The following is a 25,706-nucleotide window of genomic DNA, read 5'->3' as shown; positions in this document are numbered from 1 at the left end:
TTCAGTCACATTTTCCACAGCCTCTACACAGACTCATCTCTTAATTACACCTTGTGTGTTTTTTGGTGAGGGTGGGGTGTCCAGCTGGAAGATATATGCGCTGGTGACTGGATGGCTTTGCTTGTTTGCATAATCTGGCAAAGTATCACATATTTGCAGATTAGTTGTGGCACCTACCAAAACACCCTCTTCTCCACTTTATCACTGCAGAAAAGTGAAACCTTTCAATAAGTCAACAGCCACTTTGAAACACCCTCAAATAAGGATTATCAAAGATAAATTGTGCAACATGGACCTCTGCCTCAAATTAATTAGATTCACATTGTCCAATGTGACAAGCATGCCATCCTTAAATAAATGCGAAACAACTTTCAGCTTAACTGTATGGAATGGATTTTAATAGAGTGCCTATTGGACAACAGCACTATAAAATAAACGATTGCTAAGGATCTGAAACTTTGGTGGCAATGGAACAGGACCTGCAATTATCTGATGCCTTAATAGTTTAGCAGAAGTCTGAACACTCCTCTAAAAGGATATGGGAAGCACTGAAGAATGTACAAAAACGTGGGTACTCATGCTGAAAGATGACAGCTATAAGGAAAGATGGACCAGGTTGGTGATTTTCCCGTTAGAACAGGAAAGATATAATGGTAATCTGATATAATGCTTAAGAAATATGAATGAGTTTGGATCAGGTAAGTGTGGAGATAATGGGCTGAATTTGAGCTCATTCAAAATCCTGTACAGAGTTAAAATTGTATTCACTTGTTGAAAGATCCAAACTAGGGGCTGTAAATAACAGATAGCAACAAACATGTTATTTATCTAGCATATTCTTCATTACTTTACTCCGTCCAGCCAATCCCTGTGTTATCTGATGGTCTCTGGCATCCATTGCAATGCCCTCTGAAACTGGTAATATGTGATCCCTTAGAACAGTCCAGGTTAATCCATCCTTTATTTCATTTTAATCCCAGTGAAAACCTTCCTCTCTTGTCTTGTTACATTCCTTGAGGATTTAGTCAACATGAGCTACTCTCACCTGAGGGAACAAGGCAATACATACGCTATTGGGACTGCACATGTTTGCTCAACTTTAAAGAAATTTCCTTCTCTTATTGTTGAGAGGCCATTGCAATAAAAATTGTGTAGATACCAGAACAGACACGATGGGCCAAATTGCCTCCTTCTGCATGTCAGCAGTTCAGTGATTCTGTTAGTGTTACTATTTTAGGCTTTCCCTTACCCATCCAAGCTAGAACAAACCAACCATAACACAACTTTCTTGTAATCTGACAGCTATTTTTCTGGTTTGAAAATCACAAATAAGACTGCATCTTTCCCAATTAGATGTAATTAGGCTTAGATGTAATTGTTTTGTCGGATTCTTTTAAGATGTTATTAACTAGGAAACAATTTCGAACTCAAATTTAACGTGTCAATCATTCCAATCCAAGTGTTTCATTGATCCTCAAGTAGCTCTCTGCACCCTTCTCAGCTGGATGGTGACCCAGCAGCACCTACTTCATTGGCCTGAAGTGGCAGAATGCTGTACCAGCACAGGTTTAGCATCTGATTTCAATCTCAGCAACTAAACTTCCAGCTCCTGGGGAAAAATCCACCTGTTATAAAATATTTGTTTCTTTTCCATGTAAAGTTGCGTTTTGCTGATTGGTTTAGCAGTTTACGGTTTATTTGATTAGATTAGATTAGATTGCTTACAGAGTGGAAACAGGCCCTTCGGCCCAACAAGTCCACACCGACCCGCTGAAGCGTAACCCACCCAGACCCATTCCCCTACACCTAACACTATGGGCAATTTAGCATGGCCAACTCACCTAACCTGCACATTTTTGGACTGTGGGAGGAAACCAGAGCACCCAGAGGAAACCCACACACTCACAGGGAGAATGTGCAAATTCCACACAGAGTTGCCTGAGGTGGGAATTGAACCCACTGTGCCACCATGCCGCCCCTGGTATTTCTTCCAAGTAACTTCCCGCCTCCATTTCCCTTTTCTGCCTTTGGTGTTGATTCCTTGCGAGAATTGGTTTCTTTCGAGCGGACTTTGAACGATGCAGAGGGCTCCCTTATGTGCCAATTAGTAATGAAAACTGAACAAAGTTAGCCTGTGGCCCTGAGCGAACAGTTCGAGTCACCAGCTAGCAATTAGGCGCAGGTCCCATAACCAACATCCATCTTCATATTCTGAGGGTGATGAATTGTTAATGGCCATACACTCTGCAGCCCCATACACTCTGCAGCCCCATACACTCTGCAGAAACCTTGCTGGACTGTATGCTTCAGCAACTCACTGGCTAAACTTGTGGAACTATTGAAGAAGTTGTAGTAAGGAGCTTGTTCCTCGGACTGGATGTAATGGAGCGGTGGAGTCTCTGCTCTTGCATCTAAAATGCCAGTGATTGAGCACACCACTGCCTGACAACCACTTTAGAGCTGATTGACAATTAAATGACAAGAGGCCAGCAGCTTGCTGGTACTGATAGTGCCACTGGGAGTGGTGGACACTGCCAGTACTGCAGCCAGGCAATGAGAAGGTGCACTGTGCTGAATTCTTTTAATGTGAATACAGGTCATTCTCCTCTACACAACAGTTGTTTCCCTCTGCAACCTTGTGCTATGGAAAGCTGTTATGGAAAATCACACTGTAGCTAATAGAAAATCGCTATACCCATTCAGAAGAAAATTTGCATTATCCAAACAATGTCCACAATTTGTCAGTCGGGTTAGAGCCAATTTGTGTTGTCAAAATGTACGTTATAGCAGAACAAACTATACTGGAGGAATGGAAGATCAGGGAATGGAGAGGAACCTTGGTGATGTTGTACATTGTGAAGTGGGCTGGAAGCCAGACAGCTGTCATGCTGGGTACTTGGCATGAGGCCTTCCTGCAGTCAGTTCCATCCCAGTGGCAGTGGAATGAGGCACTTAAGTGTGAATAAGTTGCTCACAAAGAGTCTCAATTGATCCGCTGGTAGTGGGAAGCCAGGTACCACCACTACTTTTTCCTTTTGCCTCCTCTTCTTGGGTGGCATTGGCAATGTCCAAGGTGAAAGCTAGTGTGGAGACCTGGCCTCAGTGTGGCCTTGAACTCCTGGCCTCAGCGTGGACATGGATTCCTGTCCTCAGCATGACCTCAAACTCCTAGCCTCACCGTGGACATGGATTCCCGGCCTCAGCGTGGACATGGATTCCCGGCCTCAGCGTGGACATCGACTCCAGGCCTCAGCGTGGTCATGCACACCCGGCCTCAACATGGACATGGTTTCCTGGCCTCAGCGTGGACATTGTCTCCAGGCCTCAGTGTGGACATGGATTCCTGGCCTCAGCATGGACATAGATTTCCAGCCTCAGTGTAGACATGGATTCCTGGTCTGACCATGCACATGGATTCCAGGCCTCAGTGTGGACATCAACACCAGACCTCAGGGTGGACGTGGATTCCCAGCCTGACCATGCACATGGATTCCTGGCCTCAGTGTGGACATGGATCCCTGGCCTCAGCATGGACATGGATTCCAGGCCTCAGTGTGAACATGGATTCCTGGCCTCAGCGTGGACTCGAACGCCCAGCACTCCCAGCCTTGAAATGAAACCTAGCACAATCTGTGTTGGATGGAGCTCTGAACTATTATTTCTCTTCTAAGATGGGCCACAAATGGTAACGTAACCCCCCCCAGCACTGATATCAATGTAGTAGGGTGCAGAGGCAGGTAGGTAGGCATCAGGCAGGTTACCCACCCACCTTCAACACCCCTGGCAAGAGAATGTTAAATGCACATCCTGATGTCTGAGTACTTCAATCACATTAATACTGATGGTAACTTCAGGATTACCTTGAGTCAGCTGAAAATAAACAGATAATAAAGCCAACCTGAAGACACAGGAGATTTTTCTTTGACCTTGTTGGTAACTAAGAGTTAATATTTAACCAGTGGGCCGGTGTTTGCTGGAATGGGGAATCTTGTAAAATGCTCCACTTGTGAGATTGTGTTTACCTGTCACCGGAGAGTTTAGAAAATATTTACTCTATAAACTGCTGAAGTGTGGGCAGGGTGAGCTGGGGCCTGGGACAAAGAGGTATATCAAGGCCCAGTAAGTCAAGGAGCTCAAGGCATTATAGGGCCCACAGTGTTTGGGTTAGGGGTGGTATGGTGGCTCAGTGGTTAGCACTGCTGTCTTACAGCGCCGGGGCCTGGGTTCAATTCCAGCTTCGGGTGACTGTCTGTGTGGAGTTTGCACATTGTCCCCGTGTCTGCGTGGGTTTCCTTCGGGTGCTCAGGCTTCCTCCCACAATCCAAAGATGTACAGGTCAGGTGATTTAGCCATGATAAATTGCCCATAGTGTTAGGTACATTAGTCAGAGGGAAACAGGCCTGGATGGGTTACTCTTCGGAGGGTCGGTGTGGACTTGTTGGGCCAAATGGTCTGTTTCCACACTAGAGGGAGTCTAATCTAATTTGGAGGCTCAGGATGGGATGGGTGTTTTCAGTCTAGGGCTAGGGTTCGAAGAGGGCAGGGCTACTTTGCTTAGCTCAGGGGTGCAGTCACCACGCTAGGCTCAGGAGCTGTGACTCCAGGCCAAGAGCAACACCAGGGCCGATGATTTCTGTGTCAGGTTCTGGCACTGAAGGCAAAAGGGGTATCTGGAAATTTCACGATCAGCAATCAATTTCCTCTGACACTGAGATTTCGTGTTGATGAAGATACAAATGGTGCACAAGGAATAACAATGGTCATTAAATTAGAATGAAAAGGAGAAATAAAAAGAGAGGAGGGGGAAGTATCAGGAAGAAGGCAGGAAATAAATAAAATGTTAACATTTAGAAATCTCAAGAAGCAATTTAATACTCATTAGAATGAGATAATTCCATTTTAAATAGTCCCTTGTGAGGTTTGAAAGGTTGTGTATCATTGATCGAACCTAAACCTCTATCAGCAATGGAACCTTATATTGGTAATTATTGTAGTGATTGGAACCATGGTCAGGTGGATCGCATTGACTATGAGATCCTTGACTGGGGCTGTTACCCTGGGCCAGTCAGGGAGTCCTGATTGACCAATATAAACGGGAGAGTGTAAAATTAGTATTGTTATTGTTTTGTAATGATTGAAGCTGGGATTTGAGGTTCCTCACTTCCCTGAAAACTGGTTGAATGGTAGGGTTTGGGGCCAGGCTTTGCTGCTCCTCTCCCTTGTAAAATTGCTGTTTCTTTGAAAGTAGCTGTCAATGTTAATTGTTTCTGAACTGTACTGTGTAATAATAAAAAAAAGGCGATTCGCAGTGTGGCCGGAGACTGGAAGGCTAACAACTGGCTCGTAGGAGAGCAGCCCAGGGGAGGTCTGGTCAGTATGTAGGATGACTGGGAGCAGGGTGGTCAATGACCAACCTGGAGGAAGGTGAGTCTGGGGAGAATCGGCCAGTACACAGGGTGGCTGACAACTGAAAGGCTGACGACTGTCCTGCTGGAAGGCTAGCCAAGGACGATCTGGTCGGGACATGGTGTGGACCAGTGTAGGGTACCTGAGGACAGCAGGGTGGCGGGGAGAGCTGAGTAATATAGTCATCGGTTTTGAGTGTTGAATGTTGTTTTTGATTATGTTGCGTTTGTAAACTGTTTCTTTCCTGCAGGCCATGTGTAAAGTGCTTGCAATTGTATATTGTGGGCTTTTGCCTGCTGTAAACATTGAGGTTAGGGGCTGAAATGGACTCTTCTCTGGATTTCTGTCATTGTGGTGCCTTTGAAAGGACAGTGACTTGTGTGACAATTCTATATATTTTATAGTGTTGCTTGTTTTGAGAGATTTTGGGCACCTTATGATTGTGACCTGATTCCTCTTATGTATTGTTATGATTATATGGTATTTTGTATAACTATGAATAAAATAAAAAAAATATAAACAGGAGATTCAGAAGGTCTCCTCAGTCCAAGGACTGGCTTTGTGCTGGCTGGTGACAGCTCAGTTACAGTGCACCTGTAAATAAAGGGTGACTTGGTGACAGATTACTGACCTCACTGCAGCAATTTCAAATACTGTCCCTTGTTTTCTGCAATGTGTTTCATCCCCTTTAACAACATTCATGGGATGTTAATGCTTCTTTCCACTCAGTTAAACCTAGTAGCAGAACAGTGCAAGGTTTTCTTAAATCATTTACAGTTGTAGCCCTTCCTGAATTCCTCTTGAACAGAGTTGCTTGATTGGCCATTTCAAAAGGCAGGAAAGAGACACATTTGTGTGTCATATTGAAATAAGTCCAGGTAAGGACTTCTCTGAGGGTCATTAATGAACCGGATGCATATTTACAACAGTTGCCCTTAGACTCACCTTTTAATCCAACATTTTAAAAATAATTAATTCAAATTTTACCATCTGACTTTGGTGGGTTTTGAATCCATATCCCCAAAATGTTAGTCGAGGACATGGGGTTGCTATCCAATTGGCATTGCCACTGTGTTGCTGACTGTCAACAGACTATTAGGATTTAGATATATTGTCACATGGATATAAAAAAACACTGAAAAGTGTTTCTTTGTGTGTTGAATGCAAAACATCACCATGCTCCAGCGCCATCTTGAAACACAGTATAATGCAAGATTTAAACATATAACCAGGAGATTTAGAGTCTCCTCAGTTTAGGGTACTGACTCTGTGCTGGCTGGTGCTACAGTCGGTGTGTAAAACAAAATACATAATGCAAGATTTTATTGCAGTAGATTTCACTCTTTTCTCTTCTTCTTGTTCCTCCTTCGCTGCTCCTCCAGTCACTGCTTGACATCAGCTGAAGTCTCTGAAACAGGCTCCGGGGATCTGTAATGGGGTCTGGGGTCTCAGTTACAGGCCTCTGCTACTGCCACAGTAGTGACTGCTACATTTGAGCCAGGGCCTGGGGATGCGTGGGTTCGGTCCCTCCTGTTTCCCACCTGACCCTCCATCAGAGGTTGCTGCCGGTCCACTATCCGTCCCTTTTGCCGAGGTTTCCCCCTACTTCGAGCACTCGGGTCTGGAGTCCCGGCTCAGTCTGTACATCCAGGGCAGAGGGAGTCAGCCTGGGATCTGTTCCCTCGCCGGGAGACCCTGGGCTGGGTTGAAGCTGTGTCTGGCCCACCCTGGCATTGTTGCAGCTCTCGGCCGGAGACCTCCTCTTTCACCTGCCGCTCTCCAGGCTTTACAAAAAGAAAAGGAAAAAAAAGAGCAAAAATAAAAAGAGAAAGAAAGCAGATAGGATGGATGAGTCCTGGGCTCAGCCCTGTTGGTCAGGTTTAGGTTTAACCCAAGGCTTCTTGAAGAAGGAGGTTCTTGCAGTGAAAAAATGTTCCCCAGAGTTCTCTTGCAATCTGCTGTACCCAATTCTCATTGTGTTATCCACGTCATCTGCAAAAGGCTCTTTCCACCAGCTCTCCCTCGCAGGCAAATAAAGCAGCAACAGAAACGTACAATATTCTGGGCTAAATACAAACCTGAGGCAACGTCTTTTGAAGTTTCCCCTCTGTGCTTTAAGAAATAGCTGGGACTCAGATCTTGTTGTCAGCTCCCCTCAGTTCAAGAGTAATTGGCATCTGGCTGATTTTAAGTGTTGACATTAGGACCCTCCTTTCTCTTTCCTATATTTGTCCCTAGACTTTCAACTCTGAGCTCTTTGAGCAAGATGTTGTCGAACAAAGGTCTCACTTCGTACAAGACAGAGACCGAGAGAGAGAGAGAGAGAGAGTATATGAGCATATACATATTAGCAGAGGGCATAAGCCACTTCACCCCACAAGCCTGTGCTGCTATTCAATAAGATCATAGTCAACCTAATTACTTAACATTCTCATCTATCCCACATGAACTTTCAAACTTTTGGATATTTTTAAGGCAGAAGTAGATGATCAGCGAAGACTCTTCTTTTGGGGGAAAGAGTTCATCATCCTCTGGGCAAAAAAAATTACTTATCTCTTTTTCAAATGGGTGACTTCTTATTTTTAATTGGCGACCTTTAATTCTGGAATCTCCCGGAAGAGAAGCCATCATTTCCACCCTGTCAACATCCATCAAGATGTTTTATGGTTCAATCAAGATTCCTTTTCCTCCCTTAGAATCCAGTGATTACAAGCCTAACCTGCAACTCACGCAATGTCTCTAGTTCAGCACGAATTCCTGAATTATTTACAACCCAATAATAGCGCGTACATTCAACTCACTGTTACTCTCCCAGAAGAATCCAGGCCATTTTTTTTCATGAAAATCTCAAATTTACTGAAGTACCATTCCATCAATGGGTCCCTCTCCCTTTCTCAATCCCCTGCCACCCACTCTTCTTGAGTGAAACATATGTAACATTTTGGGTTGGAACAATGTACTGAATGGCCCGAGCATTTTGACAAACTGCTTGTATTGGGCTGAAGTTGATCTCTGCACAGTCCGGGGGCTGGGGGACGCCCAGGAGCATACAAAGTCATGCGTGATAAAGCAAAGGGAGAGCATCCCAGTGTTCCCTTCATTCAGGCTGAATCTGATTAAAATTTAAGCATTATTCATCCTGCGTTGTAGATGAGCATCAAACTGCTGCCTAATCAAACTGAAATGATGGTGCATTTAATGCTTTCTGACTCTCAGCTGTAATTTCCCTTTGTGGAAATCTACGTAAGCACAAATATTTTTAAAAATTTGTATAAAAGGAAACCTAGCACCTACCTGTTGAAAGATAAAACATGAAATGACATTATGATGGATGTATTTTCTGGGAGCTAGAGACAATGACAGGGATACAGCTGGATGCTTGGTAAGACTAATGCTAGTGGTTGAGGAATTTTATTTTGCTGCGGGGCCAGTTTCTCTTGAGAATACTCACAGCTTTCTATTTCCAGCGTGCAGTTTTGTTCATCCAGTGGGTATCTCCGCAGATCCATCATACATGCAGCTGTTGTCGTGATTCTGTATCAAAGCAAAGAAAGGAAAGGGTCACCATGGTAGCAGCTTTTTAATTCCCCAATCACTGCGTCCATGTCTCTGTTAACAAGGCACGGTAATAATTCGACTGAATCCTGGTCATTGCACCTCTGAGCTTTGTTCCCCACTGAGCTCCCAAGAAGCTTTAACATGCTCTTCCACCTCCTGGTACTCTGTTGAAATCAGCTTAACAACAACTTGCATTTAGATAGTGCCTTTTGCCTTGTTTAAAAAAATCCGAGTGCTTTACAGGAGCTTTAACAAACAAAGCATGAAACTGAGACAGGCAGATGATTAAAATTTGATCAAAGAAGTAGTATTCAAAGACCATCTTAAATAACGAGAGAGAGATTTAGGCAGGAAATTCCAGAGCTTGAGGTCTAGGCAGCTAAAGGCTCAGCCACCAATTGTTTCTTGATTAAAATTGGACAATTGCAATTGTCCAGAATTGGAGGAATGCAGATATTTGGGGCCATAAGGAATAGGAACAGAAGACAACTATCCAGTCCCTTGACCCTGCTCTGCCAATCAATACTGTCCCGGCTGATCCTCGGTCACAACTTTCCAGCCCGTTACTGATATCCTATGATTCCTGGAGACTCAACAAAATGCATCCAACTCAGCCTTAAATATACTGAACAATGGAATATCCACAAAGATTCACAGTACTTTTGATGAAGACATTTCTTCTCTTGCTGGCCCCGCAGCCTGTGCTTTTGTGTTCTAGATTTCCCCTGACAGGGATCCTGTTTCAAGTCAAGGTAGGTGAAGGTGTTTTGAATTTTGGCTCGATGTCTCCCATTGCTATCCTTGTGCGCCAGTTTATATTTTTCAAGTTACCAACTCCCTCAAGATGGCAGCAAGGAGAACTTCAGATAAGTTTTTTTATATCTACAAGGCATCACATCTGTTGTGTTTTCATTTTACAAACAAAACAGGAGATTTGCGATTCCTACCAATTTGGTGAATCATTTAGAGATCACAGTGACCCTGAATCATGAAAGAAATGATTCACCAAGTTAGATAGTTATCAGGTGTCCAGTTACAGTGCTCAGCACTTTATGATAGATGGGCCTTTAAATCTACAAGTATATTGTTTAGTCAAAGGCGGGAGTAGGAGATTTCTTAAATACATTTAGCTTCACCTTCATTGCTTTTAAGAACTCACTTTGCGGTCTCGTTGTCAATCGTGTTTAATGGATGAATAGACTATTTCCAGTATAAGAACTTATTAAGAGTAACAAAGCTGATATGATTCAATCATGTTTAACAGCAATATGTACCGGGTGGTGAAAAATCTAGTGAAAATGACTAATCCATCCTTCTGAAATTATTTGAGTTGTTTCAAGATCTCCAGTTAGAGTAAAAACAGGTCAGTTTTCCATTTCATAAAGGACAAACCATTTTTAGACAGCAGCATTATGGGTGACATGGTGGCTCAGTGGTTAGCACTGCTACTTCACAATGCCTGGGACCAAGGTTTAATCCCAGCCTTGAGTGAATGTCTGCGTTTGCACAATCTCCCCGTGTTGGCTTGGGTTTCCTCCAGATGCTCTGGATTCCTCCCACAGTCCAAAGATGTGCATGTTTGGTGGATTGGCTGCGCTATACTATCCAGTGATTTGTGGACTCGGTGGATAAGACTTGAGAAATGCAGGGTTATGGGAATAGCATGGGGCTAGATGGGATGGTCTTTGGATGGTCAGTGTGGGCTTGATGGGCTAAATGGCCTGCTTCCAAGCTATTGGGATTACTATGTTCTACCTCATTCTTGGATTCAGGATTATCCTCGTACACAGTCAAGTCTTCACCATTTGAAATTCCAGTCCTGGGGATGGAGATTGACTAGACTTTACAATTTGTAACTACCACAATTTGCCTCAACTAACCTTTCACCTTGTGGTGAAGCGGCCAAAGTTGAATTTTCCTCCCTAAGCCAAAGGCTCCAGTCCCTTGACAACCTTATACACAAAAGCTGGATATATCAGCTATCCTTGGTATTTGTCTTCTTCAAGAAAAATGGGAAGTTTAGTGGCTGGTAAAAGTCTTCTTCTGCCTTTAAATCACGATTTGCTCCAAAATGTATGATTATCCCTGCACTGTTGAAAACCTTAACATTTCCAGATTCCATCATCATCAATCCCCACAATGGCTCTCCCCTCCCAGAGCTCCTCACTGTTCCTGCCGGCTAGTACACTGTGAGTTTCACCATGCAGAAGAATAAGGGAGGAAAAACTAATAGCCATTTTATAAGGAGGTGATAGCATAATGGTAATGTCGCTACTTAACTCTGTGATTTGCCTGCATTACTCTCAAGACAAAGCTTTTCACTGTGCCTCCATACATGTGACAATAAATTCAATTTAATTCAATTCAATTCATTGGTCTGGTAACACAGAGTCCCAGTCTAATGTGCTGAGGATGTGGGTTATAATCTCACGAGGGCAGATGGTGAAATTTGACCTCAGTCAAAAATCTGGAGCAAAATGCTAGTCTAATGGCAACCATTTGACCACTTAAAAACCCATCTGGTTCACTAATGCCCTTTATGGGATGAATGCTGCCTTTCTTACCTGGTCAGGCCTACATGTGGTTCTAGACTCACAGTAATTACTCCGTTATTTATCCTACTGGTTACACACTCAAAACAAAACTCCAATATGTTTGTCAATCAATATTTTTAGATTGTAACACCATGTTCACTCCTTATGATTTTCTATGGCTTTCTTAATATAAATAGCCAATTGATAGTACAACACATGAGTATTACCGAAAAAGAAGACACATTTTATCAAAGCTTTTGTCTTGCACATATCAGGACAATTTGCAAGAATATATAAGGGGAAAGCCAAAATTTTAGTAGAAATGACTTTATGACAAAAACTTCCATGAGTATGTATTTTCTTAACAATACTCTACTTTCTTAATATTCCTGCTGATAACTATCAGAATATCAGTCTGTAGTTTTCTTTCTCACTCACTCCCATCCAGAATGGCAGATTTCCAAAGATGTGCATACTAGGTTGATTAGCCAAGCTAAATTTCCCAGTGTCCAGGGATGTGCAGGGTAAATAGATTAGCCATGGGAAGTGCACGGTTACAGGGATAAGGTGGAAGTGGTAGGTCTGGGTATGATGTTCTTCAGCTGGTTGTTATGACTCAATGGGCTGAATGGTCTGCTTGCACGTTGTAGGATTCTACAACAGCATTTTCTAATGGTTGAGTAAGGTAGTAATTCCAACTTAGCACAGCCATCACCTCCCTGATATTTCAAAATATTTTAATATTTTCAGTGATTAAGCCTCCTGAACTCTCTGGAGTAGAGAATTCCTGACATTCACTATCCTCTGAAAGAAGAACTTCTCTGCATCTCAGTTTTAAATGAGTACCCCATATTCTATAACTATGTCCCCAACTTTGAAGTTCCTCTTCTCGTGGAAAGATCTTCTCAACCTCTACCCTGTCTTGCCCCTTCAGAAGCTTGAATGTTTTGATAAGATCATCTCTCATTCTTCTAAACACTAATGAATAAAGATCTCGCTTGTTTCACTGTTCTTGAAATGCCGACTCCTTCATCTCGGGAATCAGCCTAGTAAATCTTTCTTGAACTTTCTCCAATGCCCGTATTTTTTTTAAAATGCAGGGACCGAAACTACACACAGTACTCCAGATGCAGCTTCATCATCCTGTACAGTTGTAAGAAGACATTTCTATTTATAAACTCCATCCCCTTGCAATAAAGGCCAAAAGTCAATTTGCCTTCTTAATTACTCACTGCATCTGCATGCTAATGTTTGTGCATTCAAGATAAGAACACGCCGTACCTCACTTTTTTGGAGTCTCTCTCTTCATTTACATAATAATCTGTCTTTTGAATTTTCTTATTGGAGTGTGTGACCTCACACTTCTCTCCATACTTTACTCCGAATGACACACTGACAGCATTTGCTCAAATGAAATATTACAGTCCATACTCAGTGACATCCTTATTCTGTAGAAAACGGGTACATGGATCAATTCATTTCAAATGAAATATGAGTTTGTATACACCCAGGGCTGAAACTGTAGCTGCTGTGACTTTTACTGGAGGCAAAGAAAAATGTCAAAAGAAGGGTGTACTGGAGACAGCACAGCATCAGGGTAAATCTGTCAATAGGTTGCTCAGGTACAGCACAAGTCTGATTTCCGAAATGAGAGAGATATACTTTCTTTTGAAGGAGAACTGCAATTTCTGGCACCTGAAGTTGTATGCAGTGAAGTAAACATGTATAATTTTGGCATTTATAAAAATAAGTACATTACATATTTATCACAACTTGTAAAAGTCTTTGAAGGCCTAATGCACTGGAGCTCTGAACTTCACATCCTTGACAAATGCTAGCAAGATTAATTAATGGTTGAGACAATGGCAACCAAAGGCAGCAATAGAGTTGTGTGCTTCAGATGTGTGTAAGAATGTTCTCCATATAAAGTGGACTGTTTTGCTCAGTTATTGCGGCATGTTGTGACTCCTTCTAGCCGCTTACTGTACCCAAATCTGACGTATAAGTTTGAAAGACGATAGTTTTACGTTGGATATTCGCGAGTGAAACAGGCTATTCACCTCAACTAATCCTTATGATGTTTGTGCTTCTCTTGAGCTATTGCTCATCTATTCTCATTTAAATGTACTGTTTGAACCATCTGTTTCTTTCTCCCTCATATATATGTCTAGCTTTCTCTTAAATGCATTTACATTATTTATGTTCAAAATTCTTATCACTTTTGGGCAAAGAAATTCCTTCCAAATTCCGTATTTATTCCCTAGTGACTATACTATATTGACGATCACTGCTTATGTTTTCCTCCACATTCTCCCTGTGTACTCTATTGAAACCTTTCATAATTTAAAAGACCCCGAATATAGTATCCCAAGCTTACTTTAAGAGAAGACACAGCCTGTCAATCACTTCTTATATCATTTCTGGTGTCAGCCTCATAAATCTACTGGGCACCCTCTTCAGATTTTCTGTATTTTTTTTAATATGGTGACCATAACTGCATGCTGTACTCTAAGTGCAGTCTAACCAGGGTTTGATATAAGTTTACTGTAACTTTGCTATTTTGCAGTTCTACCTCTGTGGAACTAAAACAGAATGCTTGGGTTCCAATGTGTAAATGATGAGGCAGAGTGGTAGCAGAGAATGGAAGGGCTGAAAGCCAATCCTTTGCTCCAGATCCTGCTGGATTGTAGGATGCCTGATTCAGTATTCCTAAAGACCTGTGGGTCAAGAAGCAACTTGCTCGGTGACAAAGACCCATCGTGACATTCAGCAGATGTCACTCGTGTGCTGAGGTGCTTGTGTACTGGTAATGTCACTAGTTTAGTAATCCAGAGTTCCCAGAATCATGTTCTGGGGTTACAGATTCAAATCCCACCATTGCAGATGGTGAAACTTAACTTCAATAAATATATGCAACTAAAAGCAAACATAACGGTGATCATATGTCAATTGTTGCAAAAGCTCATCTGGTTCACTGGTGCCCACAAGGGAAGGAAATCTGCTGACCTACAGTAACATAGTTGTCTCCAAACTAACCTCAAGGAAACTAGGAATGGGCAATAAATGCTAACTTAGCCAACTTAATTTGATTTTGAATCTTATGCTTAAAGCAATGGTACACTGGAATTTGCCTCCCAATTAGCCAGCATGTGTGTCTCTCAAGTGGAATTGGGAAAACATGTAAATGGAAAGGAGGCTTACATAACCCAGAACTAATGCAATGGGTTGAATCATAAGCCTCGCTGCAGTTGTCCCCCTATCTTAATATGATGAAAGCAGATCAGGTGGTTCAAACCTGTAGTGAGAGACCTATGAGGAAACACTAATGACCATGACAAAGGAAGTCTATTTTTAGATTGAAGGTTTGCTTTAAAATGGTAATAAATATTTAATAACTACACGGTTTTTACATTGTCACAGAGGGAGTACTTTGTATAGACAGTACTTACCCCTTGAACTTCTGTCCATTTTCCATTAAAAGCTTTGATAGATGTCTGCATCTCTTTTACCTCCATTCCCCTGAAGAGGGCGACTTATCCTTGGTAGTTACATTCACTGTCTCCTGGCCTGAACCTGATGGAGGCTGCCATTTTTCACAAACTAGCTTTGGTGATGCGAAGGAACGGGCTATTCAACTGTAGTAGGCAGAAGTGGGTACTGCAGATGCTGGAGATTAGAGTCAAGATTAGAGTGGTGCTGGAAAAGCACAGTAGGTCAGGCAGCATCCGAGGAGCAGGAAAACCTGATGAAGGGCTTTTGCCCAAAACGTCGATTTTCCTGATCCTCAGATGTTCCCTGACCTGCTGTGCTTTTCCAGGATCACTCTAATCTATTTAACTGTAGTATCTGATTCTGTAATTTATCAATAGATTCCCATTACACACACCCTAAAACAGCAGAAAGTTTCAAGCTAATCTCACCTGAGGGAGATGGCTGGGAGTGGATTTATGCAATTGTTTCTCCATTGAAATCAATGATGAGCAATATTAGCCAGGCTGCACAATAGACATTCCATCAACCCCAGGGCATCAATATGGACTTCAACAGTTTCCTCATTTCCCCTTCCCCCACCTCACCCTAGTTCTAAACTTCCAGCTCAGCACTGTCCTCATGACTTGTCTGGACTTGTCCTACCTGCCTATCTCCTTTTCTACCTATCCACTCCACCCTCTCCTCCCTGACCTATCACCTTCATCCCCTCCCCCACTCACCCATTGTACTTTATGCAACTTTCTCCCCACCCCCACCCTCCTCCAGCTTATCTCTCCACGCTTCAGGCTCACTGCCTTTATTCCTGATGAAGGGCTTTTGCCCGAAACGTCGATTTTGAAGCTCCTTGGATGCTGCCTGAACTGCTGTGCTCTTCCAGCACACTAATCCAGAATCTGGTTTCCAGCATCTGCAGTCATTGTTTTTACCTCGTTGATTTTAACCCTACTGCGAATCCTCTTGCAAGGATGCCTGCCCTGAAGAAGTTTTCCTCCTCTCTCTACAAGAATCTCAGGGAGTCTCTCTCCCACTGCAACTCCCAGGTCATTTCCTCTGCCCAGAAGCTCTTCAACCATGTCGTGAAACAAACTCACTACCACAGCCACATTTGCTTCCTCAGTGCCTGCCTCCGTAACCAACTCATCCCACATGGACTCCGGACCACCTTTAAACCAGCAGAGTTCGGACCCGAACAGGACAAACAGTGCAGACTACAGATTCAAAAACACCAGCAACAGTTCTCCTTCAAGATCCTCCGCTCCACTCTTGCAGCAATGCGCCGGCACCTCACCTCTCTACAGTCAGCCCTGCCTCAGCTGAGGGCCACACTCTCTCAGAATTGCAAAGGACCCACTCTGTACTACATCCTCAGGAGAATTCATACTCTCAACAAACAGTATTTCAATTCCATCTCAAACATCAAAAACTGTAAGTACAACAAACTTTTATTCACCCACCTCCATAACCAGCGCTCCTCAAACATTCCAGAAGATTCCCCTGGCCTCGGAATCTATTCCGCCATTAGCCATGCAGCTACCACCCTCACGCTGATTGATGACGTCACTTCCGGCCCCAATCATGGCCACTCCCACAACCACTTCCACCCCTCACAATTCTTCATGCATTACACGTGACATCACTTCCGCCCCTCACATCATCGCTGATGCCACATGCTCAGTGACTATGGCCACCCCTATTGCTGTGGTCACCACCACTTCCACCCCCACCAGCGCCACTCACCTGCATTCTGCTGACACGGCCCCCACAGACCCCCCTGTCACTATCCCCACACCCCAGAACCCCAAAGGGAACACTACCCCTGCTCATGACTCCACCCCCATTCCCCCCACCATCACACCCACTCCAGTTACAGGTTCCGCCCCCACTTCCAGCTCTACACCCGCACCAGATCCCAGCTCCCAGCCCTGCCGAGTTTTCACCATCCCCCTCAGACCTCCCCCTCACTGAGGACGAATGATCAGTCCTCAGCAAAGGACTCACCTTCATCCCCCTCCATCCACGCATCAATGAATTTAATACACGCCGTGACGTCGAACAATTCTTCCGTCGCCTCCACCTCCGAGCTTACTTTCACAATCAGGACTCCCGCCCACCTTCCGAGGACCCCTTTGCCCACCTCCAACACACTGCGTCCACCTGGACACCCCGTGCTGGCCTATTACCTGCCCTTGACCTCTTCATTTCCAACTGCCGCCGGGACATTAACCGCCTCAACCTGTTGACCCCCCTCCCCCACTTCAACTTCTCACCCTCACAATGCGCAGCCCTCCAATCCCTCTCCTCCAATCCTGACCTCACCATCAAGCCAGCGGACAAAAGGGGGTGCAGTGGTAGTCTGACGCACTGACCTCTACACTGCTGAAGCCAAACGTCAACTCGAGGACACCTCTTCCTACTGCCCCCTCGACCATGACCCCACCCCCCCATCACCAAGCCATCATCTCCCAGACCATACAGAACCTCATCACCTCAGGAGATCTCCCACCCACAGCTTCCAACCTCATAGTCAGGGAACCCCGCACTGCCCGGTTCTACCTCCTTCCCAAGATCCACAAGCCTGACCACCCTGGCCGACCCATTGTCTCAGCATGCTCCGGCCCCACTGAACTCATCTCTACCTACCTCGACACTGTCCTATCCCCCCTAGTGCAGGAACTCCCCACATACGTTCAAGACACCACCCACACCCTCCACCTCCTCCAAGACTTCTGTTTCCCCGGCCCCTAACGCCTCATCTTCACCATGGATATCCAATCCCTCTACACCTCCATCCACCATGACCAGGGCCTCCAAGCCCTCCGTTTTTTTCCTCTCCAGATGTCCTCAACAGTACCCTTCCATCGACACTCTCATTTGTTTGGCCGAACTGGTGCTCACCCTTAACAATTTCTCCTTTGAATCCTCCCACTTCCTCCAGACCAAAGGGGTAGCCATGTGCACATGTATGGGCCCCAGCTATGCCTGTCTCTTTGTTGGCTACATAGAGCAGTTGATCTTCCATAATTACACCGGCACTACTTCCCACCTTTTCCTCCGCTACATTGATGACTGCATTGACGCCACCTCGTGCTCCCGCAAGGAGGTTGGGCAATTCATCAACTTCACCAACACATTCCACCCTGACCTTAAATTTACCTGGATCATCTCTGACACCTCCCTCCTCTTCCTGGACCTCTCCATCTCCATTAATGACGACCGACTCAACACTGACATTTTTTACAAACCCACCGACTCCCACAGCTACCTGGATTACATCTCTTCCCATCCTACCTCTTGCAAAAATGCCATCCTGTATTCCCAATTCCTCCGCCTCCACCGAATCTGCTCCCAGGAGGACCAGTTCCACCACAGAACACACCAGATGGCCTCCTTCTTTAGAGACCCCAATTTCCCTTCCCACGTGGTTAAAGATGCCCTCCAACGCATCTCGTCTACATCTCGCACCTCCACTCTCAGACTCCACCCTTCCAACCGTAACAAGGACAGAATGCCCCTGGTGCTCACCTTCCACTCTACCAACCTTCACATAAACCAAATCATCCACCGACATTTCCGCCACCTCCAAACAGACCCCACCACCAGGGATATATTCCCCTCCCCACCCCTTTCCGCCTTCTGCAAAGACCGTTCCCTCCGTGATTACCTGGTCAGGTCCACTCCCCCCTGTAACCAACCCTCCCATCCTGGCACTTTCCCCTGCCACCGCAGGAACTGTAAAACCTGCGCCCACACCTCCTCCTTCACCTCTATCCAAGGCCCTAAAGGAGCCTTCCACATCCATCAAAGTTTTACTTGCACATCCACTAATATCATTTATTGTATCCGTTGCTCCCAATGCGGTCTCCTCTACATTGGGGAGACTGGGCACCTCCTAGCAGAGCGCTTTAGGGAACATCTCCGGGACACCCGCACCAATCAACCACACCGCCCCGTGGCCCAACATTTCAACTCCCCCTCCCACTCTGCCGAGGACATGGAGGTCCTGGGCCTCCTTCACCACTGCTCCCTCACCACCAGACGCCTGGAGGAAGAACGCCTCATCTTCCGCCTCAGAACATTTCAACCCCAGGGCATCAATGTGGACTTCAACAGTTTCCTCATTTCCCCTTCCCCTACCTCACCCTAGTCCTAAACTTCCAGCTCAGCACTGTCCCCGTGACTTGTCCGGACTTGTCCTACCTGCCTATCTCCTTTTCTACCTATCCACTCCACCCTCTCCTCCTTGACCTATCATCATCATCCCCTCCCCCACTCACCCATTGTACTCTATGCGACTTTCTCCCAACCCCCACCCTCCTCTAGCTTATCTCTTCACGCTTCAGGCTCACTGCCTTTATTCCTGATGAAGGGCTTTTGCCCGAAACGTCGATTTTGAAGCTCCTTGGATGCTGCCTGAACTGCTGTGCTCTTCCAGCACCACTAATCCAGAATTCCACCCAAACCCATGAGTCAGCAAGTTAGCTTAAAATGATCAAAGATTCTTGCAGCAGGGATCCTTTGGTTAACATGCCAGAATTAGGAACCTTTGCTAATTTCCCCTTTCATACAGCCACAAGACTGACTCTAGTTTTTGATACGTCAGTGTTGCCCATCCAAAGATCAGCAATACTATCTGGGAAACATTTCCTGGACTGCATTAAAAAGTATATATAAAAGGCATGTGATAAAGCCAGATTGGACAGAAAATGGTAGTAAATAAAGGTTGCATAAAGGAAATAATCTATACAGATAAAAACATTTTCGTTTTATTCTGTACTATCCTCGATATACTAGAAAATTCAAGATTAATTACAATTGAGGGCATTAGAATTATTTCCTTTTTATTTCAAAATTGCACCAATATGGGAAACTTCGATTTCTATAACGAGCAAGGAAAAGATGGCTGAAGCAGTCTACAAATTGTATGACTCGTGCTTTGAGTGACAGGAGCAAAACAGCAGTCGCTCATATATTATTCTGATTGGTAAATAATTAAAGAAAAACACATTTGTGTCAAAAATACATGAACATGGATTAAAGCTACATCATGCATAAAAGATGAACACAGCGAGGAAGTCAACTTAAGAAGCAGGTTGTGCAGACGGCGTCAATAACACAGTATTCTGCTACTCTCGATAAGCACCTTAAACCTAATGGAGGTATTAGGTTGTGCTTTTCTTAAAAATTCAAACAATTAAGTAGTGAACACTTAAATATAATTCAGTTGACTATCTGATCGTTGCCATGGATTATTGACCTGCATTATTGTAATATTGTCCAGTTCTTTTATTAAATCCTGACAATAAAGAGATTACCTGCCACAGCATTAAGCTGTGAATATCAGGATGTTAATAAAGAAACTCAATGGTGGCATACGAGATGCAATAGCTCAGTGGCTATCTTAGTGAACTAGTAATTCAAAGATCTGAGAGAATCCAAGCCACTTCCATCTTTGCTACTTACATGCAAACCCACAAACAGACAATACATAGGACAGCGCTGTGAAGTAATTGTGTCTGGGTTCCATAGACATATGATTCAAACAATGGTACTCAGGAAAAGTGTGTGTAACATTTTCATTACTGGTGAATGATGCAGAATAAAAATACCAATTTTCTGACAAATTTTAAAAATCCAAAGATTTGGGTGAATGCCTTGTTGTTCTGAGCTCAAATCCCAACACAATAACTGAAGGGGAGGGTTATTAAGTTGGAACAAAATGCAAACATATTAGCAATGATTATGAAACTAATGGATTACTAATGAAACTGGCTGACTCATGCTTTTCAGAGGATGAGATCTGCCATCCTTAACCAGTCTTTCCAACATGTGAGACCAATCCCAATATGGTTGATTTTTAACCACTCCCTGAAATGTCTGAATTGCTGAATTGTACCAAGTTGCTACATAATGCACTGTGAACGTCACATGGCCCTCAGGAGTTCCAGAAAGTGGGAGAGTCAATTCCTCCAATTTGGAATGCACAACTAATTCTGGCCTTGCTTGGAATGTTCACCCTCCAAGAATGAATTTTTAAAAAAATCTAATTTTCTCTTCCACATCTGGGCTGCCACAATTCGCCCATGATTTGGAGATTCAAAAACAGCTGGGTGCAGATGGGTCTCGGATTTCCACTTGTTCGCCAGTGACTTGCCTTCCTGAAAAGCGCATCTTTAAGGACTGTCTCAACTTGGGAAATGCTCTAAGGTTCAATTTCTGCTGGGCAGTTCCCTCCCTCTTGAAAGAGGAGGTTTAACAAAATCGCAACAAGTGTTGTTTGAAAGGCAGAGAAAGAGTAATTCAAGGTTAATGTTGGAAATGTGTGGCCCTCCCTTTCCAACAAACACAGAGTCTGCGATATAAATTCAGCAGGTCTGGCAGCTGGAGAAAGAAACAGAATTAATATTTTGAGACTAGTACAATCCTTCTTTAACACTCCCTTGATATACCAGGCTTAATTGCATTCAGGAAAACATGATGGGCAGGTGTGAGAAAGTGAGGACTACAGATGCTGGAGATCAGAGTCAAGAGTGTGGTGCTGGAAAAGCACAGCAGGTCAGGCAACATCCAAAGAGCAGAAAAAAATCGGCATTTCAGGCATAAGCCTGATGAGGGCTTATGCCCGAAACATGATTCTTCTGCTCCCGAATGTTGCTTGACCTGCTGTGCTTTTCCATGATGGACAGGTGACCTAACTATTTCAGGAATTAGTCCAGAGGTCACTGCCAATGACCATTTTCCACCCATATGTTTTGCAAGCTCACAGCTGCAGCTATTGGAATGGTAGATGCTTAAGAGTAAAGATTTTCTGCAAAATGTATTGCTATCTCCAGAGTGTGCCACAAACTGCATTTCATTTGGCAGATGCCAGATTGCTTATGAACAATGAGTGTACTAAATGCAAATCCACTGATTGGGGCACTTCTTGCTGATCAAAATAGCCTGTATATTTGGTTTAGTAATGAGTGAATTTTCAACTTAGTCAATGATAAACATTTGGCACAGAGTAGGCCCATTGAGCCTGCTCTTCCATTAGGTTATGATAATGATCGATCTGACACTGGCCTCAACTTTTCTGTCCATTCTAATACCCTTTGGCTTCTTCTCAGTTAAGAATTGCACCCAGCCTTAAAGAATATTCAATTGCCCAGCCTCCACTGCTCTCTGAGGAAGAGATTTCAAGAGACTAACAACCCTCTGTGAGAAAGAAAAATCCTCAACACTATCTTAAATGAAATACCTCTTATTTTTAAGTTGTGTCATTGAACAAAGAACATAGAACAGTACAGCACAGGAAAAGGCCCTTCTGCCCAAGATTTTGTGCCAAACATGACACAAATTTCAACCAATCCCTTCTTCCTGCCCTTGGTCTATGCCCTTCATTCCTTGCATATTCAAGTGCTTTCCAAAAGTCTCTTAAACACCCCAAACATTTCTGCATCCTAGTCCAGTAGTTCTAGACTTTTCCATGCAGGGTAACCTGCTTTCATATCCATTCTGTCGAGTTACTTCAGGATCTTATGTTGTTCAAGAAAATCAATAGGATATAGGAATCATGGGTTCCCTGTCGGGGGCATCTCAAATAAGGGGTCACAGACCGAGGATACAGGATCGGCGATTTAGGACTGAGGAGAAATCTCTTCACTCAGAGGGTAGTGTACCTGTGGAATGTTGGGGAGGACAAGCCACTGAAGATCTTTGAGAATGAAAGAAACAGATTTCTAAACATAAAAAAGCATCAAGACTATGGGAAGAGTGTGAAGAAATATGGCACTGAGATGAAGAATCATCCATGGGCAGACTGATTGACTGAACGACTGACTCCTGCTCTTAATTTATTTGTTATTGTGATTGCTTCTCAATCATCTAACCTCATTAGAAACAGGACCGAACTGTTCAATCTTTCTTCATAAGAATATCCTTCATCTGGGCAATCTAATCCTTCATCTCATAAACATCTGGAAAAACGTAAGTTATTCACTTTCGCAGGAAGAATGCAGAAGCACAGTATTTCTTAAATGGAGAACACATGCAGAATTCCGAGGTGCAGAGGGATTTAGGTATTTGGGGTATGAGTCACAAAGTGTTATCATGAAGGTACCGCAAGTTATTGAGAAGACCATTGGGAGTTATCCTTTATTGCGAGATGAATCAAACGTACAAGTGAGGATCTTATACTTCAGTTGTAGAAGGGATTTGTGGTTTCAGTCTTCTTATTTAGACAAGGATCAAAATATATTGGAATCATTTCAGAGGAAGCTTAATAGATTGAAACCTGGAATGAGTGAGTTGTCTTATGAGGATCGGTCGGACAGGCTGCGCTCATTTCCACTGGAGTTTAGAAGAGTGTGAGGTGACTTGCTTGAAGTATTCAATATATTGAAAGGTCTTGTCAAGGTTGCCATGGAAGGGATGTTTCCTCCTGTGGGTCAATCCAGAGCTTGGGGGCACTGTTTTAACATTAGGTGTTTCCCTCTCTGGACAGGGATGAAGGAACTTCTTTCTCTCAGAGACTTTGAAATTCTCTAGCTCAGAAGATACTTGAGGCAGCGTCATTGAATATTTTATGATAGAAATATATAGATTCTTGCTAGGCAGTGGCATCAAGGATCATCAGGGTAGACATGAATGTGGAATTCAAAACATAAAATGATGAGCCATGAATTAAAAAAACTGTACACCAGGCTCAAGAGGTGGAATGGTCTACTTCTGCTCCTTTTTCTCTGCACTGTTTCAAATCTTTTCTTAAACAAGGCGATCAAGACTGTACACATTACTCCAAACGTGGTCGCACCTATGCATTCTACAACTGTAGCAAAACTATCCTGCACTTACATTTTGTTTCCCTTGCAATGAACAACAACATTGCATTTGTTTTCTTGGTTATTTGCGAAAGTTCTATCGTAATATTTTTGGGATGCATGTATCAGGATACCCAAATCCCTCCATAACACAGAGGTTCTGTGCTCCCTGTCCATTTAAACAATTTACTGCTTTTCCTATGCTTGCTGCTAAAGTGGACAAGTTCACATTTGTTCAATTATGCGCCATCTGCGAAATTTTTATTCAAGAACATGCTGCCTGAGAAACTGTCGTTCTATGAACTCAACTTCCAGGTTACTATTGCCAATCTGATAGATCCAATCTATATGCAAATTTAAAATCACTTCAGATAATCACTGTACTTTTCTTCCATTTTCCCCATTATTCTTTCCTGTGCATACATATGTACAAACATACAAATTAGGCCATTCAGCCCCTTGAGACTGCTCTACCTTTCAATAGGATAATGGTTAATTTTATTGGAACCTCAACTCTGCATTCTCACCTCCCCTCATTAACCATTCAACCACTTGCTAAACAAAGAATTCCAATGACTCATAGCCTTGTACAAGAAAGTAATTCACCTCATCCTCAGTGTGTTTTCCTAATTCATTTTTCTGCAGTAGGGACCTCCAAAGACTAAGCTTGGCAGATGTTCCTGAAACTAATGTGTTGGCATGCCAATTGGCATGCAGAGAACCTTTGACTGGCTGCAGGCCACTCAACTTGGAAGATATGTTGCTCATCTCTGTTTTAAAAGAGATATCCCAGAACTTTAGACCTTAGTGCCGAATTTAAGATTCTCCAGAAAGGAAGTACCTTATGAGGTTCCATCATCATATCTTACTCTTTTAAGCTGTAGTGAATAAAAGTCTAGTCTGTCCAACATTTCTCCAAAATACAACAACCCTGCCATCAGGTAGTAACCTAGTAAACTTTCGCTGAACTGTCTCTGACGTGCTTTCATGCTTCTTGAAAATGATGTGAAGCAAACTGGGCAAATACATAGATGCATATTTAATATAATTTATTAAAAGTTTGGTTGCTGGTTTTTGAGTGAGTAATCTGTTGGTTTTCTGTGTGGCTGAAGTTAATAGTTAAGTATTTCTGTAGCCATGGTAATTTATTTTATACAGTCTTTGGGAACTGGTTTTAGTGAATTGGTTTTAGTGCACTACAAATGGACTTTTTTGTACATCTCAGATTGTTTTGCAACTCAACCAGCTCAATAATCAGGCCTGAAGGTTTGTTTGAGACTTCTGGAACTTGACCTAGATTTTGGTCTGCAGGGGGAAATGTCAAATTTTACAAAACTTTAAAAAAAAAGGTAAACTGTGAGGATGTCAGTGTAGCATAAACAAGTTGGTAGAGTGGGTGGATATTTGCCAGATGAAATTCAATGCAGAGAATTGTGACATAATACACTTAGATAGGAAGAATTTTGACAGACAATAAAATAGGGGTGACAATTCTAAGAGGGATGCAGGGGCAGAGGGGTTTGGGAGGATATGTGCAAAAATCATTGGAAGTGGTAGGAAAGCTAAGAAGAGAAGTAATTAAATCATTTAATATTCTCAGTTTTTTTTAATAGCGGCATAGCAAGAAGGTGATGTTAAACTTGCTTTGCTTTGACCCATTGAATACTAATTATGACACAATTATTAGACTTTAACAAGAGTAATGTATGCAGTTCTAGCACCACATTATAGGAAGGTTTTGAACATAGAGTCATAGAGATGTACAGCACGGAAACAGACCCTTCGGTCCAACTTGTCCATGTTGACCAGATATCCCAACCTAATATAATTCCACTTGCCAGCACCCGACCCATAAGCCTCCAAACCCTTCCTATTCATACATCATCCAGATGCCTTGTAAATGTTGCAATTGTACCAG

At 43.4% G+C, this 25,706-nt stretch overlaps 1 protein-coding gene across 3 annotated transcripts in view; it reads right to left on the bottom strand.

The window, feature by feature from the left end:
- The window catches only part of gabrb3 (gamma-aminobutyric acid type A receptor subunit beta3), a 686,618-nt gene that overhangs the window by 75,593 nt on the left and 585,319 nt on the right, over window positions 1-25,706 (bottom strand). For all 3 annotated transcript variants that reach the window (XM_072576993.1, XM_072576991.1, XM_072576992.1), the window contains one exon: window positions 8,858-8,940. In XM_072576993.1, the coding sequence (XP_072433094.1) occupies window positions 8,858-8,940 (83 nt within the window). The remainder of the gene's footprint in view (window positions 1-8,857; window positions 8,941-25,706) is intronic.

This window comes from Chiloscyllium punctatum, chromosome 9 (assembly GCF_047496795.1).
Source record: "Chiloscyllium punctatum isolate Juve2018m chromosome 9, sChiPun1.3, whole genome shotgun sequence".
In the NCBI taxonomy this organism is placed as follows: Eukaryota; Metazoa; Chordata; class Chondrichthyes; order Orectolobiformes; family Hemiscylliidae; genus Chiloscyllium; species Chiloscyllium punctatum.
The sequence above is the reverse complement of the archived record's forward strand: the minus strand, read 5'-3'. Positions and strand labels throughout refer to the sequence as shown.